Source organism: Peromyscus leucopus, chromosome 11, assembly GCF_004664715.2.
Source record: "Peromyscus leucopus breed LL Stock chromosome 11, UCI_PerLeu_2.1, whole genome shotgun sequence".
NCBI lineage: Eukaryota > Metazoa > Chordata > Mammalia > Rodentia > Cricetidae > Peromyscus > Peromyscus leucopus.
The window spans coordinates 54,426,464-54,443,494 of NC_051072.1; the positions used below are offsets into that span (position 1 = coordinate 54,426,464).

Consider the following 17,031-nt stretch of genomic DNA (forward strand, 5'->3'; position numbering starts at 1 on the left):
GAAAACTCTGCTAAACAAGTATCAGTTCAAGGTCAAGGGAGTTGCCAGAGCACATGGCAGACCCGCTTTTAATTTAACTACTATACTGCTTGACATGGCACCATTTACATTCCCATCAGCAGTCAGGAAGGCTCCTATTTATAGTCAACATCTTTACTAACACTTGAGTCTCTTTGTTTTTATAATGGAACCTAAGCAGAGCAGGGTAGTCTCACTGTGGGTGATCGCCACTGTCCTAATGATTAGAGACACTCAGCATTTTTCCCTACACTCACTGTCCTCTGCTTGTCTTCTCAGGAGGCCTACCCTAGGCCTTCCAGCCACTTTCCCAGACTACTTTAGACAGACATTACCTCTGTGCTCTGGACACTGACCCTTTAATCTGGTGAACGACTGAGGGATGCTCTCCCACTCTGTGGATAACCCTTTAATCTGGTGAGTGACTGAGGGATACTCTCCCACTCTGTGGATAACCCTTTAATCTGGTGAGTGACTGGGGGATGCTCTCCCACTCTGTGGATGACCCTTTAATCTGGTGAACGACTGAGGGATGCTCTCCCACTCTGTGGATAACCCTTTAATCTGGTGAGTCATTGAGGGATGCTCTCCCACTCTGTGGATAACCCTTTAATCTGGTGAATGACTGAGGGATGCTCTCCCACTCTGTGGCTGCCTTTAGTTTGGATAACTGCTTATTCCGCTGTTGCTGGGTCTTGACGTCAGATCTAAGCCAGCATCATGAAGCTTCTTCCCTACGTTTTCTTTTCGATTTTGCATCTCTAGTCTTTGATCTACTCCAGTTTGTTTCATGCCTGCCATGAGGCAGGAATCCAACTCCCCTGTCTTGTACTTTTCCAGCACTGCTGAGTAACATCCTCCGATACCCACCTGGCCTCATAGCTGAATGTTTATTTCTGGGTCCTTCACAGTGTTCTACTGCTCTTTATGTCTAGCTGAGCACACCACCATTCTGATTACTATAGTTTTAGGGAGTTCATTTGTATAATAAAAGATATGTGTATCACTTTTATAAGAGTAATTTTTCATTATTAATCATTTTTCCATAGACAAAAGATAAAACTCCAAATTCATTTTTACATAAACTTTGATAAACATACACAGCCATACTTATTAAGCCAGGTGTGGTAAACAGCTGTAATCCCAGAACTTGGAAGCAGAGGCAGGAGAACTGCTCAGTCTGAGGTTATCCTGGCCCACACACTAAGTTCCAGGCCACCCAGGTACAAAGAAAGACTCCACCTCAAAAAAAGAACAAAAAGGCCAAGTATATTGCTCAGTGGTGGAGTACTTGCCTAGTACAATTCCTAGTACCACAAACAAACATAAAACTAAAATAGCCAGGCATGGTGGCACATGCATTTAATACAAACAATTGGAAGGCAGAGGCAAATGGATTCTGTGAGTTCAAGACTACCCTATGCTGTGTGGCAAGCTCCAGGACAGTCAGGATCACACAGTGAGAAACTGCCTCAAATAAATAAATAAAAACAAATACATGCACGCTTAAGTTATATTTATGATACAGCAGCAGTATATATTATGGAATTAATTATTATTATTTTCTTGCCTTAAAAGAAATATAGAAAACTACTTACTATTGTTACATTTTTAAATTTTTATTAATTTTTAATTTATTTGCTTATTTATTTACTTATTTGGTTTTTTTTTTTTTTTTTGGCGGGGGGGGGGGGGGGGGGGGGGGGGCTCCAAGACAGGGTTTCTCTATGAAGTTTTGGTGCTGGTGCCTGTCCTGGATCTCACTCTGTAGACCAAGCTGGCCTCAAACTTACAGAGATCCGCCTGGTTTAGCCTCCCGAGTACTGGGATTAAAGGTGTGCAGCACCACCACCACCACCACCACCATACCACCTGGCTAAAAACATTTTTAAATTTTTATTAAGTATTTAACGTATTTCCCTCCACCTCTGACTCAGGAATTACAACAGAATCCCAGGGTTTAGTAAAATAAAATGATTTAATGGGATGTTATAGCCACAACCTGAAGACATAGGAGCAGCCTCTGCTTTGCATGGTAGTACATGCCTGTGATCTGCAGGATGTGAGCTGAGGCCATGAAAAGCAATTTCAGGAATTCACTGCAGAGAGTGTAATTGATCTGTGCCTTTTAAAGGTTCTGTCAAAACATTAATAAGTACTTTAATAAAGGTGTCTTGGTTATTATTCTACTGCTGTGAGGACATATCACGACCAAGACAACTCTTATAAAAGAAAGCATTTGAGTGGGGCTTTCTTACAGCTTTAGAGGGTTAATCCATGATCATCATGGTGAGAAGCAGACAGGCATGGCACTGGAGCAGTAGCTGAGAGCTTTACATCCTGATCCACGGGCAGCAGGCAGAGAAAGAGAGAGGGACTGGGCCTGGTGTGGGCTTTTAAAATCTCAAAGCCCATTCCCAGTGACACACCTCCTCCAACAAGGCCACACCTCCTAATCCTTCCCAAACTGTTCAAACATCTAAGGGAGCATTCTCATGAAAATCATCACAACAGGGAAACTCTAAATAGCAATGTGTATTGCTATTTAATGAATAGAAAATAAAGTTATTAGCACGCTGCGATCTGAAGCACTGAGAATGAACTGGTAAGAGCAGCTGGACAGCTGCCATCTTCTCTTCGTTTACCGCACGCTGATCATCTCTTCTCTGCCTTGGAAACAGTGTTCACCTTTCTCAGTCTGGATCCGTTCCCAATATCCTATTTTTGTACCTGTAATGTTGTCAAGTATCTCTTAAAAGTCCTTTAGTTAATAGGAAGTGCTTTTCTTTTCTTTTTTCTTCTTTTTGTTTCTTTCTAATACCATCACTTCCTCCCGTCAACTTCATCCTTTTAATCAAACCCCCCTTAGTTGCTTAAGTGCCTTTTCTAAGTCCCTAGAAATTCAGCTAGAAATGTAAGTGTCTTTCAAACAATGGTGTTTAGCTATTTCCACACAATCTACCAATCCTCAGGCTGAATTTCACTGACAACATTCTATTGTTATAAATAAAATAAATATAAATAAAAAACAACTTTTTATTTCATTTGCTAAAATTGCGTTATTTGGGGACCAAATCCCTCTTCCAATGATCCACTTTGGAAAATATTACAGGAAACAAGGATTCAACTACACCTTTTGCTGTCTGAGCATAGACTGATTAATAGGTGCAGCAACCAACACAGTCTGATTTGAAACTGAGAATTTACAGAGTACTTGTGGACTGAAGGCTGGCAGGCGGAATGTCAACATGTAACTACTCAATCAGTACACTAATCACAATCAAAATCTGATCATGTTGTTGGGGAGTTACAGTTCGAAAGAGATTCATCAGCGTTTTGCTGACAGTGCCAGACGGCATCCACCATTCAAATGGAAGCAGGGACCAAGTCATCCGTAGCTGTTGTAAGACACAACTCCTTCGGCTTTCCTTTCAGACAGTTCATCTCCAGACCGCCTCACTAAACACCCAGTAACAGCTGAAGCTTGTGTCATGTTCGGGTTTAGACTGCGGCATGAGAAGAGAGAATTTCAGCTCTCTGTGCTCACGACCGTAAGCAGTAAGATCACAAACAAAAACCCTTAAATACCCGGAAGTGAAAATAGGGTTATGCTATTGCCTTATTTTGTCTTCAAAATGATTTATTCTATCTCAGGGAAGGAATGTCTTGATGTTAGCGATGGAAAATTAGAGCAGAACAGATGGAACTAGAAGACAAGTGTCTTGATTTCTTATGTTACTGTCCCTTAACATTTTTAAACAGGTAATCTAAATTAGTAAGAAAGAACAAATTACTGCTGTTTACCTATGCCTTGGCACGCACAGTGAATATAATCCCAGCCTCCCAGCTTCCAACACTTGACCTACCCCAACAATCCGCTTCATAGCATCTAGTTTGGCGGAGTCTTTGCTGCTCTCCAGCATCTGCTTCAGGTCTTCATTCCTGTTACAAAAGAGAAGACGACATTCTAGACTTGGACTTTGTGAAAAACAGCTACCAAGTCTACCACCTTTATGAGAACTGGAAACAGCGCGATGGGAGGAGCTGCATTCAGGTAATCAAAGGTTGGTTTCCTGTTTCACCCTACAAAGTCTATGCAGCACATTGTTAGAAAGCCCACAGTGACAGCGAGGTGAGAGCCGCCCTTCGGTTTTACATTTGCTGATGAAATGTTAACATGGCACATAAGGTCTCTCACTTCAATTTTTTTTTGACATAATCATGGGGGTGGGGACCAAGTCAGCTCTAAAATACTTTCATATGCAAAAACAAACAAACAAACAAACAAAACCTAAAAACTTTTTTCAGACTATTATTCCACAAGTTCCCTAAATTGTGTGTAATTTGCATCATCCCAACTTCCTATCCCCCAACTGCACAAATAAATAGGGTTACCCCTTCACTCTGAGACTAAATGCATTTCAACATCTAAACGGGAGTCTGTGGCTATAAACATGGGCAGTTAGCTACAAGGATGAAAACACAGAGCAAAGCAAGAACTACTTAGAAGTTTGAATCCACAGGATGCAGTGACTGGGCGCGGAAACAGACACTAGGAAGGTTGACATTATTCCCGGGTTGAAGGAACCTAGGATGCCTCCAACTCTGCTATTTAAACAGCCCTGAAACACGGTCTAGAACAACGGCTGTCAGCATCTTCACTCAGAAGAGCTGCAGAGAAGAGAGGATGAAGGACAGGCCCATCAGTTCCTTTCTGTTGGTCATGACCAACCCTCTATTCTTCTAAGTGAATCTTCTCTGGGGAATTCACAAACACGAACTCATCCCACTAAAGAAAATATGTCATTCATAATCTCTAATCACTTTTCATTAAATATAATAAAATAATTTTTGAAGACAGTTGCTAGACAAAAAGTTCTTGACTCAGGAGAACTTGCCCACCAATGCTTTGTTCTTGGACTGCAGCCAGAGTTGTGGGATGGAAATCTGTGTTTGGGGTACTAGTGTGGGGTGTCAGGGCAGGCCTGGCAAGCTGACACAGAAGCAGGGTGACGCTACGAAAATTGCTTTTGGAACCAAGTACTAGGGAAAGAATTAGAGTTCTGAAGTACACATTAGAAAAGGGGGCAGCAAGAAACCCGTATGTTAAAGATGAATCTGTGAGCTGGGCCGTGGTGGCGCACGCCTTTAATCCCAGCACTCGGGAGGCAGAGGCAAGTGGATCTCGGTGAGTTCGAGACCAGCCTGGACTACAGAGTGAGTTCCAGGACAGACAGGGCTACATAGAGAAACCCTATATAAAACAAACAAACCAACGAGAGATGAATCTGTGAGGCCTCAGACAGAAAGGGAGATCATGCTATTGAAGACAGAGGAAGGTGATTCTTGTTAGAAGCAGCAGAGATCTTTGCTGAACTGTGCTCAGTGTCTTAAGGAAAGTAGGGGTGAATGGCAGATGGGCTTGGCCAGAGCTGTGGTTCATAGTCCAGCTTGGGAGGCTGAGGTGAGAGAACCACTTGAACCTGGGTTTAAGACCAGCCTGAGGAGTGTAGTGAAAGTCCACAGCAAAGGGGGCGGGGCAGGATGGGAAAGGGAGAAGAGGGAAGGGAGAGAGGAAGGGGAGGCAGGAGACAAAAGGGGGGGGCAGGAAGTTGACACTGGATATTTAAATGAGGCTATTTCAAAAACAGCATGTTGATGAAATGGCCCGGTTTTTCTTTGCTGCTAACAGTAAAATATGAGAGGTAAGACATAAATTGGCCAAGCCAACAGGGCTGTATAGTGAGAACCTGTTGGAACAAGGTCCAGAATGGACGTGAGTGACAATACTTCAGAATGCTTGTGAGAAAACACCAAGAAAACAAGACAAGGGTCTTGTGACCTCTGTGTTCTTCAAACACAGAATCGTTCTGAGAATCTGCTTCCCCCCCCCACCCCCCATCCCCCCACCCCACCCACCCACCCCCACCCCCCGTGTAGCAGATGGGAGTGAGTTGACTTCCGATTATTCATTACAATTGGCTACTGTTATTTATTTATTTGCCTCTATAGAAAAACATGCTTTCGCCAGGTGCAGCTCACCCTTGTGATTGGACACTTTACTCATATGACTCCTCTGAACCCTCCAAGTAGAAATTGTCTAATGTTCTCAATAAAGTTGACTACTGCATGAGACTTTATTCTACATTTATGGGCTCTATTCTCCCAGGTCTGCAGTGGTTCTCAATCTGGGGGTCACAACCCCTGGGGTGTGAGTAGCCTTGTTTTGTTTTGTTTTTCGAGGCAGGGTTTCTCTGTGTAGCCCTGGCTGTCCTGGAACTTGCTCTGGAGACCAGGCTGACCTCAAACTCAGACAACCACCTGCCAAGTGTTGGGATTAAAGGAGTGCACCACCACCACCCAGCCAGCAGCCCTTTCATGGGGGTCCATATCAGGTATCCTGCATATCAAATATCTACATTACAATTCCTAACAGTAGCAAAATTACAGTTTTGAAGTAGCAATGAAAATAATTTTATGGTTGGAGTCACCACAACATGAGCTGTATTATTAAAGGGTGGCAGCACTAGGAAGGTTGAGAACCACTGATCTACAGCAGTAAACAAAACACTGTCTCAAAAAAAGAAAGAAAAAAATAGAACTTGATTTTTACAAAGGAATTAGATTTAAGTAAAAACAAATTAAAACTTGAAATGTTAAGCCGGGCGGTGGTGGCGCACGCCTTTAATCCCAGCACTCGGGAGGCAGAGGCAGGCGGATCTCTGTGAGTTCGAGGCCAGCCTGGACTACCAAGCGAGTTCCAGGAAAGGCGCAAAGCTACACAGAGAAACCCTGTCTCGAAAAACCAAAAAAAAAAAAAAAAACTTGAAATGTTTAGAAAACCCTCAACCTAGCTCTATTGCAAACAATGAAAAGGATGTTCTGGAGAAACACCAGGGGTGTGGATGAAAGCTCAAGACGAATGTGGCAATGCACTTGAAATCCCAGACCTCAGGAGCCTGAGGTGGACAGACTGTGAGTTCACTATCTGCCTGGGCCACAGAGCAATTTCCAGCAGCCTGGGCCACCTACAGACCTTGCCCCAAACCAACCAACCAGCAAACAAACAAAAAGGAGATCATGAGAAAACTCATTTAACCAGCCATCTCCACAGAACCAGGGAGAAAGGGGAGTATACCAAAGAGACAATGGATGAGACAAATGAATGGGTAACTTCTGGAATTTCTAGGCCATGTGCACCATGGGGCAGGCGAGGCAGTCATCTATCGCTAAGCAAAGAAAAGCAAAAAACCCCAAAAGGGAGGTCAGCCCGTACACAGCCCCATGTGCAACCATTTTACCCAAGAAATTTCTACACAGCCCCACTTTATACAGATGCATAAAGCAGTATAAAGCAAAACACTTACGGACAATAAGTCATGAAGAAATTTATTTTGAAGCACTATTTGTAGACATATAATTTTCCCATTGTACGTTTTACTAAAGCTGAAAGTCAATTTTGGACGCTAATGTAGTGGGTGTCTTCTTTATGCCTGCACTGTGTATCTGATATGAGGGACACAGCGGCTTCAATGTGTCGGAGCTGATAGCACTCAGCGGGGAGGATCAAACTGTGGCACGTCCACTTCCTGGAACGCAGCTCAGCAGTGAAAAGACACAGACATCAACCCGTGGGCCAGCACCTACTAACCTCCGGAGAACTAGGCTGAGTGTCCAATGCCACGGGTCACATCTCACAGTAACAAAGCTAGAAGATGGAGACATTACAGATGGCCGGGGGTGGGCAACAGGAAACAGGGAGGGCACACAGGACCCCTTGCTTGGTACTTCAAGCATAAAAACTACACGTATGACAAGACAGAGCTAGTCATACAAACAGAAATAAACCAAGTAAAACTGGGCGGATCTGAGCCTGGCTGATGAATTATATCAATGTCAACATGTCAGAGTTTGGCAGGCAAACTCATGAACTGTGAGGGACACAGGACATCTCTCTGTAGCATATCTTTTAACTCAGTGTGACTCTGCAGGAACCCCAAATAAAAACTAAGCAGCAGCTCACAGTGACCGCGACTCAGCTGACACTCACATTGTAAAAGGTGAGAGTCAAGCGTCCACTATGCCACAGAAGACGTAGCGGTATCACAAATTTGTGAAAAAGTATCATTCTTCAGAGAAATGCAAAGTGAGGTGCCATTACACACCCACGCAAGAGCTAAAAAAAGACTGATAATAATAAATGTTGGCACATACATGGAAGCACCCAGAACTCACACTGTTGTTGGTAGAAATAAAAAATGATATGCTCACACAAGAAAATGGGACATTCTTACAAATTTAAACATACACTTGCCACCATTGAACTACACTTCTCCAAAGAGAAAAAGCACATATCCACACAATGACTTATTTGTAGTAAATCTAGTAATAGTAATTTCGTAATAGTATGCAAACTGAAAAAACCTGAATGTCCATCATCAAAATGTGATTAAGCCATAGATGGCATATCCGTCACTCAGCAATGATGAAGGACTAACAATGATACCGATGCTCAGAGTACAACACAACAGGGTGAGGCAGGGCTGAGTTCATGTAACACTCAACTCAGCTACAGTACAGGGCAGACGCCTGTTATCGGGAGCACCTGGAGGAGGGAGAGGGAGCACAGACGTTTCCCCATCCTAAGATGACATAAAGGTTCTGTACCTGTGGCGGTGACTTCATGGGCACGCACATCTGCCAAACATGTCTACGGTAAGGTTAAGTGAGCAGTTGGTTATATGAAATCCTAGTTCTGTAAGACAGACAAGAAGGGCTCCACAGCACCTTATCCACATCCATAAATAAGACATTCAGTTGGAAAGTCCATGGGAAATTACACCCGAGGAGGACACAGGATCAGACAGGTCAGACTTGCAGACTTTGAAATGAGGGCGTATGTTCATGTCTATTCAAGAATTTAAATCACTGACTCCTATTTTAGTTCATCAAAAGAAACCTCAAGTTACCACAAGATGCTTTGGGACACAGAGCGTAGAGCCCCCAATGCTGTGACCCTTTAATACAGTTTCTCATGTTGTGGTGACCCCCACCATAAAATGATTTCATTGCTACCTCATAACTATAATTTTGCTACTGTTATGAATCATAATGTAAATATCTGATATATGTGGTCAGTAGACGCTAAAGGGGTCGTCGTGACCCACAGGTTGAGAACCGCTGCCCTAGAGGCTGGCAAGTGATGCTAATTACAAGCACTGGTTCATGAACTGCAATCTGTCAGTCTACAGCAAACTGTGAAACGTATCTTAAAAAATTCCACACGCATGGTCCTTCATGCAACACATTCAACCACCCAACGAAAACCCCCGCAAGAGGGGCCGGTGAGATGGCTCAGCTGGCAAAGACACCAGGCCTGGCCACCTGCATTCAATCGCCGGGAGCCACCCGGCAGAAGCCAAGAACCAGCGCTCGCATGCTGCCCCCTGACTTCCACATGCACCCTCTGGCACACCCCAGGCACCAACACAAACTAAACCAAAACGCAATTTTAAAAAAAGAAAGAACACTCAGAAGACCTCCCTTCGCAGCTGAAGCCTGCACACAGGTCAGGGCGGCCTCCGCACGTCAGACTCATGGCCTTCTTACCTGACACAGACCATCTCACAGATTCATACTAAACATACTCGGTCATCACCTAACACGAACAAAGGAGGGCCGGAGGCTTAAGAGACTGGCTGCTCTTGCAGAGGGCCAGGGTGTGGTTCCTAGCACGTACATTTGTAACTCCAGTTCCAAGGGATCTGATGCCCAATCCCGGTCTCTAAGGGCATCAGATATGCATACTGTGCACTTACATACACACAGGAAAAACACTCCTCTACATGGGGACGGCTCTTCTTGGTTGTCAACCTGACTACATATGGAATTAACTAAAGCTAAAGCAGCTGTGGGGGACTTTTTCCTAATTAAATTATTTGAAATGGGGAAGACACACCTTTAATCCAGATCTTCTGATGTGTAAAACCCCACCTCCAATCTGGGCCACACCTTCCGCTGACAGTCTACATAAAGGACATGGAAGAAAGTTTTCAATCTTTGCCTGCCGGCTCTTGCCTAGCCAGCATGTCCATTCCTTCACTAGCACTGGAGTCTACTTCTTCAGGAGTCCAGTGAATACTGAAGACCAGCTGAGATGTCCCGCTCTGCGCACTGAACAACCACTAGATTCCTGGACCTTCCATTGGGAGACAGCCATTGTTGGACTAGCTAGACCACAGCCTTCAAGTCAGTCTGGTAAATCTCCTTTCGAAATATTCAGATTCGTTATATATGTTCTGCTCCTCTAAAGAACCCTGACCACCAGTACATAAACAACTTTTAAAAATAACAAAAAAGAAGAAATGACTAGGGCTGGGAATGGAGCTCCGTGGCGGAGCACTGCCTTGCAAGCACAGGCCTGGGCCCAGCTCCCAACTACAAACAGTACCGTTACTAAAAACCAAACAGCACGCTCTCCCCGGTCCCAAGCTCACAATGAAGTCCAGCCTTGTGGAGACAGCCCTTACTGAGGTCATGACTAAGGTCTTTTAAGGGACGAGGATATGAACCCATACGTTGAGGAATGACCGGGCGGGGACACAGCAAAAGGATGGCCATCTGCAAACCAGAAAAGAGAGAGCGCAAACACAAAGCTGCTGATGCCTGGGTCAGACACCTTCAGAACCTTCTAGATTAACTCGCCCAGTACCTGGAGTTGTGTTATAGCTACCAGGCAAACTAATAAAGAATGTAAATGTTAAAATTGTCATTATAGCAAAAATAAATTAAAAAGGGAGAGCTAAGCATATTTTTATTTTCCCACAGAAAGAATACAGAAAATGAAATGTATTATGAAAAATAAATTTTACTTTTACTTTTCAAATAACTCATTAAATGTAATAGTGACCATTTGTGGGAGACAAAAAAAAATATAGTAATTAAAATAACCAATTAAAGTCTAAACAGTACTTTTATGTTAATTAAATAGTAGAAACAGCTATGTATAAAAAATGGCAGGCTGGAACATGGCTCAGTGGCTAAAGGCACCGTACATGCAAGCTGGCCAGAGTTGAACCCCAGAGCAGGTAAAAGCTGGCAGCAATGGCATGCATCTATAAGGCTAGCACTCCATGGAGACAGGAAGCAGGGAGGACATCGTCTAGAGGCTTGCGGGCCAGTAATCCTGCAGTGCACAGCACAGCCGTGCAACGTAGAGACCCTGCCTCAACAAGGCGAGGTAACAACCTGCTGTGGATGATTGACTGGCTGATAAATAAAGTGCTGACTGGCCAGTAGCCAGGCAGGAAGTATAGGCGGGACAAGGAGAGAGGAGAATTCTGGGAAGTGAGAGGCTAAGGCAGAGAGACGCTGCTAGCCCCTATGATAAGAAGCAGATGTTAAGATACCGGTAGGCCATGAGCCACGTGGCAACTTATAGATTAACAGGAATGGGTTGATTTAAGATACAAGAACTAGATAACAAGGAGCCTGCCATGGCCATACAGTTTATAAGTAATATAAGCGGCTGCGTGATTATTTTATAAGTGGGCTGCGGGACTGCAGGGGCTTGGCGGGACCCGGAGAAAAACTCTCCAGCTACAACAACCGACTCCCAAAGGCTGTCCTCTGACCTCCATATGCACACGATGGGGCATGCTTGCCTCCCCCCTAAACAAACAAACAAGTATTGGGGGGCTGGAGAGATGGCTCTGCAGTTAGGAGCACTGGCTGCTCTTCCACAGGACAGAGATTCCAGGGCCAGCACTCACAAGGTGGCTCACCACCATCTGTAAATTCAGTTCCAAGGGATCTAACCTCCCCACTTCTGACCTCTGAGGACATCAGGCTCACACATAATACACCTACATACATGCAGGAGAAACATGCATGTAGGGAAAACATGAATGCACATAAAATAAAATAAATCTAAAAAATAAAATTTTAAAAGAAAAAACTCTCTCTAAAGATACACAACTACTAAATATGAAAACACTGTAGATCTCACTGTGGCAAACTTAGACTCCCCTCTATGCACCCCAGGCTCTTGAAGTCTGAAGACAACAGAGAGCTAGGGGAATAATGGCATCTCAAGGAGAGGTTTCCTTCTACTTTGTCCTATCTGCCATCTTACATCTGACACTTACCTAAGCGGAAATCCTAAACCTAAAAGAAACCTTTAAGGTGTATTTAGGTTAAGAAAATGCACCAAAAAAAAAGAAAAATGGAATTAGATAGGAACTAAACAGCAAGTGTTCTCTGGAGAGAGAAATGAACAATGAGAAAGAATAAAACATCAATTTAAGACCCGCCAACCTCTCACCCAGACATCACCTTGCCCGGTCCTAATGGAAGCCCAGCTAGTTCCTCTTACACACGGGCAGATGAGGCCTTCTCTTTAGTCACCTGTGTCCTGACCTGTTCCCTCAAATGAAAAACTAGACAACAGGATCTAGATACTCAAGCAAAGGTTTGGTTCTTGTTTAACAGAAAAGACAGTCTTCAAGGCAAACACGTGTCCTGCTGTGCTGCCCCAGGAGAGAGCTAGTAACTTAGGTCCAGGGGAAGGACGCAGCCCCGACTTTCCCACAGCTGCCATCATGACCTCCCAGAAGCTAACTGCAGACCGTCCCCAGCTCCCTTTGCTCGTAACCGACAGGAAGGGCTGGAAGAGCTGGCACACCCGGCTCACTCAGGGAGTGCACTTTCTCCTCCTGCCTCCAAGTCGCTGCCTTCATGATGTGTATTCAAAACTGACGAGCAGGGAGAACCAGATGACCCTTAGAAATTAAGAAATGTGTATACATTTCAAGATGTTTGAAATCACATTGAATTGGCAGCATCTGAAGCACTCTGCTAAAAAGCTGGGTCTGTTTCAATGCAGGCTTCTTTATCTACCCGAGTCTGCACTTACTGCTAAGCCGCAGCATTAGAGAGCCAACTTTATTTTTACACAAGCGACACCTTGTGGTGTTGAATGGTATAACTTTTCCCATCCTGTCCTGTCCAAAGTAGGCCTAAAAGTTTGAAGGAACAGGAAATGTACTACTGAAAAGCAAAGCAAACCTTATTCTGACCAGAAAATGTGCCCCTCCTCTACCAGAATGATCCAGAGCACAGCCCCGAAGCACCATCCACCAGTTGTGCAGAACAACCTGGGAGGTGGAAGTGAGTCTGGAGACTATTAATGGCCTTTCTTTGTCATAAATCTAAACTACAGAACTCACTGAACTCCCCGCCTTTCTCCCAGGCGCTGGGAGGGCAATATAAACGAGGAGGGAACTGAGACTGACTGGCACAGGTGCCCACCAGTGCCACTCAAAATATTATCTGACAAGGTCTGGTCCAAGACACAGAAACGCAGAGCACACACACACTTGGAAACTTGGAAGAGCAATTTGACAGTATAATTTTATGTTTATTGAATCTAATAAAAATGGGGGCGGTATTTTACATGCTTTTTTCCACTTTATTTTTCTAGTAATTGATTTTTATTGAATTTTATAGAAGTATTCATCCATGACAGTCTGAAATTTTTAAAAGAAAAGCTCTTCAGCAGTTTGGGAAGAGAGACCACACAATACTCTTGTCAGTTTTACTGTGGTGTGACTTACAATCTCCAATTCTAAGAGTATACTCTGTTCAGTTTGCACACAACTGTCAACCCCAGAACATTCCCTCCTCCAAGCTTGCCTGAGACACTTCATAACAAGCTCGCTCACACTCCTGACCCGCCTCCAGCACCCTAACAATTACCACCACTTTGGCCCTGTTTTTCTAGAACTGCATATAAGCTGAGACCACGCGGCAACCGGAATTGCACGTGTGTCCCCTCTTCAACACAGACCAGGCCAGAGGTTCTCAACCTGTGCATCACAAACCCTGTGGGGGTCAAACGACGCTTTCACAGGGGTCGCCTAAAACCATCTGCATATCAGATACCTACATTTTAATTCATAACAGTAGCAAAATTGCAGTTATGAAGTAGAAGCCAAAGTAACTTTCTGGTTGGGGGTCACCACATGAGGAACTGTGTTAAAGGGCCATGGCATCAGGAAGGCTGAGAACCACTAGACTAAGCAATCCTTCTAGGACAGATCCATTTCCCATCAGCATCTTCTCTCAACAATGCTCATCCAGGTTTCATCTCTCAGGTATAATTTAATTGTTGTTTATTTAAGAGGACTGGTTTTGAGACAGTCTCCCCACACAGGCCAGGCTGGCCTGAAACTCCAGATCCTCATGCCCCTGCCTCTCTAGTGTACCACTGTGCCGAGTGCATTTGTTTTCTGACATATAAAAACTGTACATATTTATGGGGTACCACATAATATTTTGATACACATATACAAGTCACTGTTCAAACCAGGGTGAGCACACCTGTTTTCTTTGCGGTATGTGCGTGCGCATGCGCGGGTGGAGGTCAAAGAACACCTCTCAGGAGCTGGCTCTCCTCCAGGTCACTGGGCTGGAATACCTCTCAGGAGCTGGCTCTCCCCAAGGTCACTGGGCTGGAATACCTCTCAGGAGCTGGCTCTCCCCAAGGTCACTGGGCTGGCACTGCAAGGGATTTTACCCCAAGCATCTTCTCTCTGTTGAAAACACTCCAAGTCTTTTCTCCAGGTCTTCTGAGATGGATACACACTAGTTATCATGACCTAGTCACCTACGGTTACCTTCTCTTCCCTCAAAGCAGTTCAAGAGCTGTGCACCACTAAGAGCAACACCTGAGACTTAAATCCAAGAATGAAGGTTCAGCAGAAGTGCTGGGGGCAGTGACAGAGGTGCGCCCCAACAGGAGACATCTAAGACTTGGGGGGTGGGGGGACAGACGACACACTGAGAAACTCCGGACAGGAAGACACAACTCCTGGCGGAATCGGGCGAGTGTGAATGGGTCTGCAGGGAAGGCTGGGAGCTGCAGCAGGATGCATGCTGCACCGCCAAGGGCACCAACCTTCCGGCACGTTTGCGCAACAGCACCCGGCGTGACGCGTCCATCACCCACACTTCCGCTGGATCCTCGGAGCTCTGCACAGCTTTATTTAGGCATGTGTTGTTCACTTACAACATACAAAAGTGCAAAAAAAAAACAAAACTCCAAGAACCTTCACCCATCCAGTCACCCCTCATCAACTCTCTAAAAGGAGAAACCACAATGACCCAAGTGGAGACGGAAAGCTGGAAGAGCCACACAGACAGATGCTACCCTAGAGGTACGGGAGGAAAACAGCACCAACGGATGTACAAAGCCTGAAAGGATGGGAGTTGTTCAAAGTGACCACTGACATGAAGACAGTGGGGGACAGGAAGGTCTGAACAAAAAAATCACAACCTTCTTAGGTTCTTTTCAGATTCACCAAAGCTTTTATTCTAAATAGCCAGAATCTGACCAAAACTTGAGATGGGGATGGGGGACAAATGGCAGAAACTAAATGGTGAGGGGAGATGGAAGGGAAGAAAAGAAATGTAGAAACAAATCCACCACTGATTCCAATACTAGAGTCACCAGGTAGAAATTGTAAAATAAGCCAGGCGGTGGTGGCGCACGCCTTTAATCCCAGCACTTGGGAGGCAGAGCCAGGCGGATCTCTGTGAGTTCGAGGCCAGCCTAGGCTACCAAGTGAGTTCCAGGAAAGGCGCAAAGCTACACAGAGAAACCCTGTCTAGAAAAACCAAAAAAAAAAAAAAAAAAAAAAAAGTAAAATAATTAAATATGGTCACAAATCACAACTAAAAGAGGGACAAAATAGATAATACAATAAAAACAGCCAGCCAGAATAAACAAAAAAGGATATTCAGAACTGAAAAATACAGGATCTGAGGTCAAAAGCCCTCTGGGCAGTTTTAACACCAGACTAAGAACTGAAGGCAGGGTCCAGGGAAAACATGCAAACCAAAGCCCAGAGACAAGGGCAGGAAACAGCTGTTTTAGGCTGTCAAAACACCTGACAGCTCAAATGAGCGCCAAAAGCAAGGATGAGAAATCAAAATATAAAAATACCTGAAGAAGTTGTTCCAAACTGAGACAGACTTGAAGTCACACATTTAAAAAAAAAAAAAAAAATCTTAGGAAAAGGGTAAAGATAAAAATCACACTAAGTGTAACAGTCAAATGACTGACAACAATGAGAAACCACCCATAAAAGCATCCCCAAAATTAAACACATTAACGAGACAGAGGTCTGTAAAGCTCTATAAAGGGACAGATCATAAATATTCCAGGCTTTAACAGTCACACCGTCTCTGATGTAATACTCATCTCTACTGCAGCATGAAACAGCTACAGATAACACATAAATAATCAGGCATGCTTATGTCCAAATAAGACTACACAGATGGGCAGGCCTTCCTCACCACTGACAGCAACTTCAGAAGACATTATATCAAGCCTAGAAGATAATGGAAAGAATTAAAGAGCTAGAATATATCAAAAAAAATGGGAACATATAATTCTAGACCTACTGAAATATTATATATTTAATAATTTTACTGTCAGTCACCAGGGGAACTTGATAAAACCTATCTGGAAGCTAACTCGGCAAAGCCACCATTTAATTTAATGTTCAATAAACTCTGACTTACAATTCTACCTTTAAAAACTTTTCCTATAATCAGGCAAAGTGGAGCACGCCTTTAATCCCAGCATTTGGGAGGCAGAGGCAGGTGAATCTCTGTGAGTTCCAGGTCAGCCTGGTCTACAGAGCAAGATCTAGGACAGCCAGGGCTGTTACATAGAGAAACCCTGTCTATGAAAAAAAAATTGCTATGAGCAGATAAACTCACACAAGTGTGTGTGCAAAACTGTATACTGCAGAACTGCTTATGCTTGACCAAAGTGAAATCAATCAATTGTCCTTCAAGAACGGAGTATATTAACCTCAAGGAACACAGTATTGTTCCTTATGGTAATAGGGAAAGATCTCCAGAATATATTAATTAAAAAGGAAGGCACAGAAAGAATGTTGTATCTGTCCGCCTAAGACCTTTCGACTTTTTACTTCTGAAACAATT

At 44.0% G+C, this 17,031-nt stretch overlaps 1 protein-coding gene across 2 annotated transcripts in view; it reads right to left on the reverse strand.

Annotated features, from left to right (window-relative positions):
- Ap3b1 (adaptor related protein complex 3 subunit beta 1) overlaps positions 1–17,031 on the reverse strand; it is a 221,708-nt gene that overhangs the window by 190,400 nt on the left and 14,277 nt on the right. For both annotated transcript variants that reach the window (XM_028871654.2, XM_028871655.1), the window contains exon 2: positions 3,885–3,960. In XM_028871654.2, the coding sequence (XP_028727487.1) occupies positions 3,885–3,960 (76 nt within the window). The remainder of the gene's footprint in view (positions 1–3,884; positions 3,961–17,031) is intronic.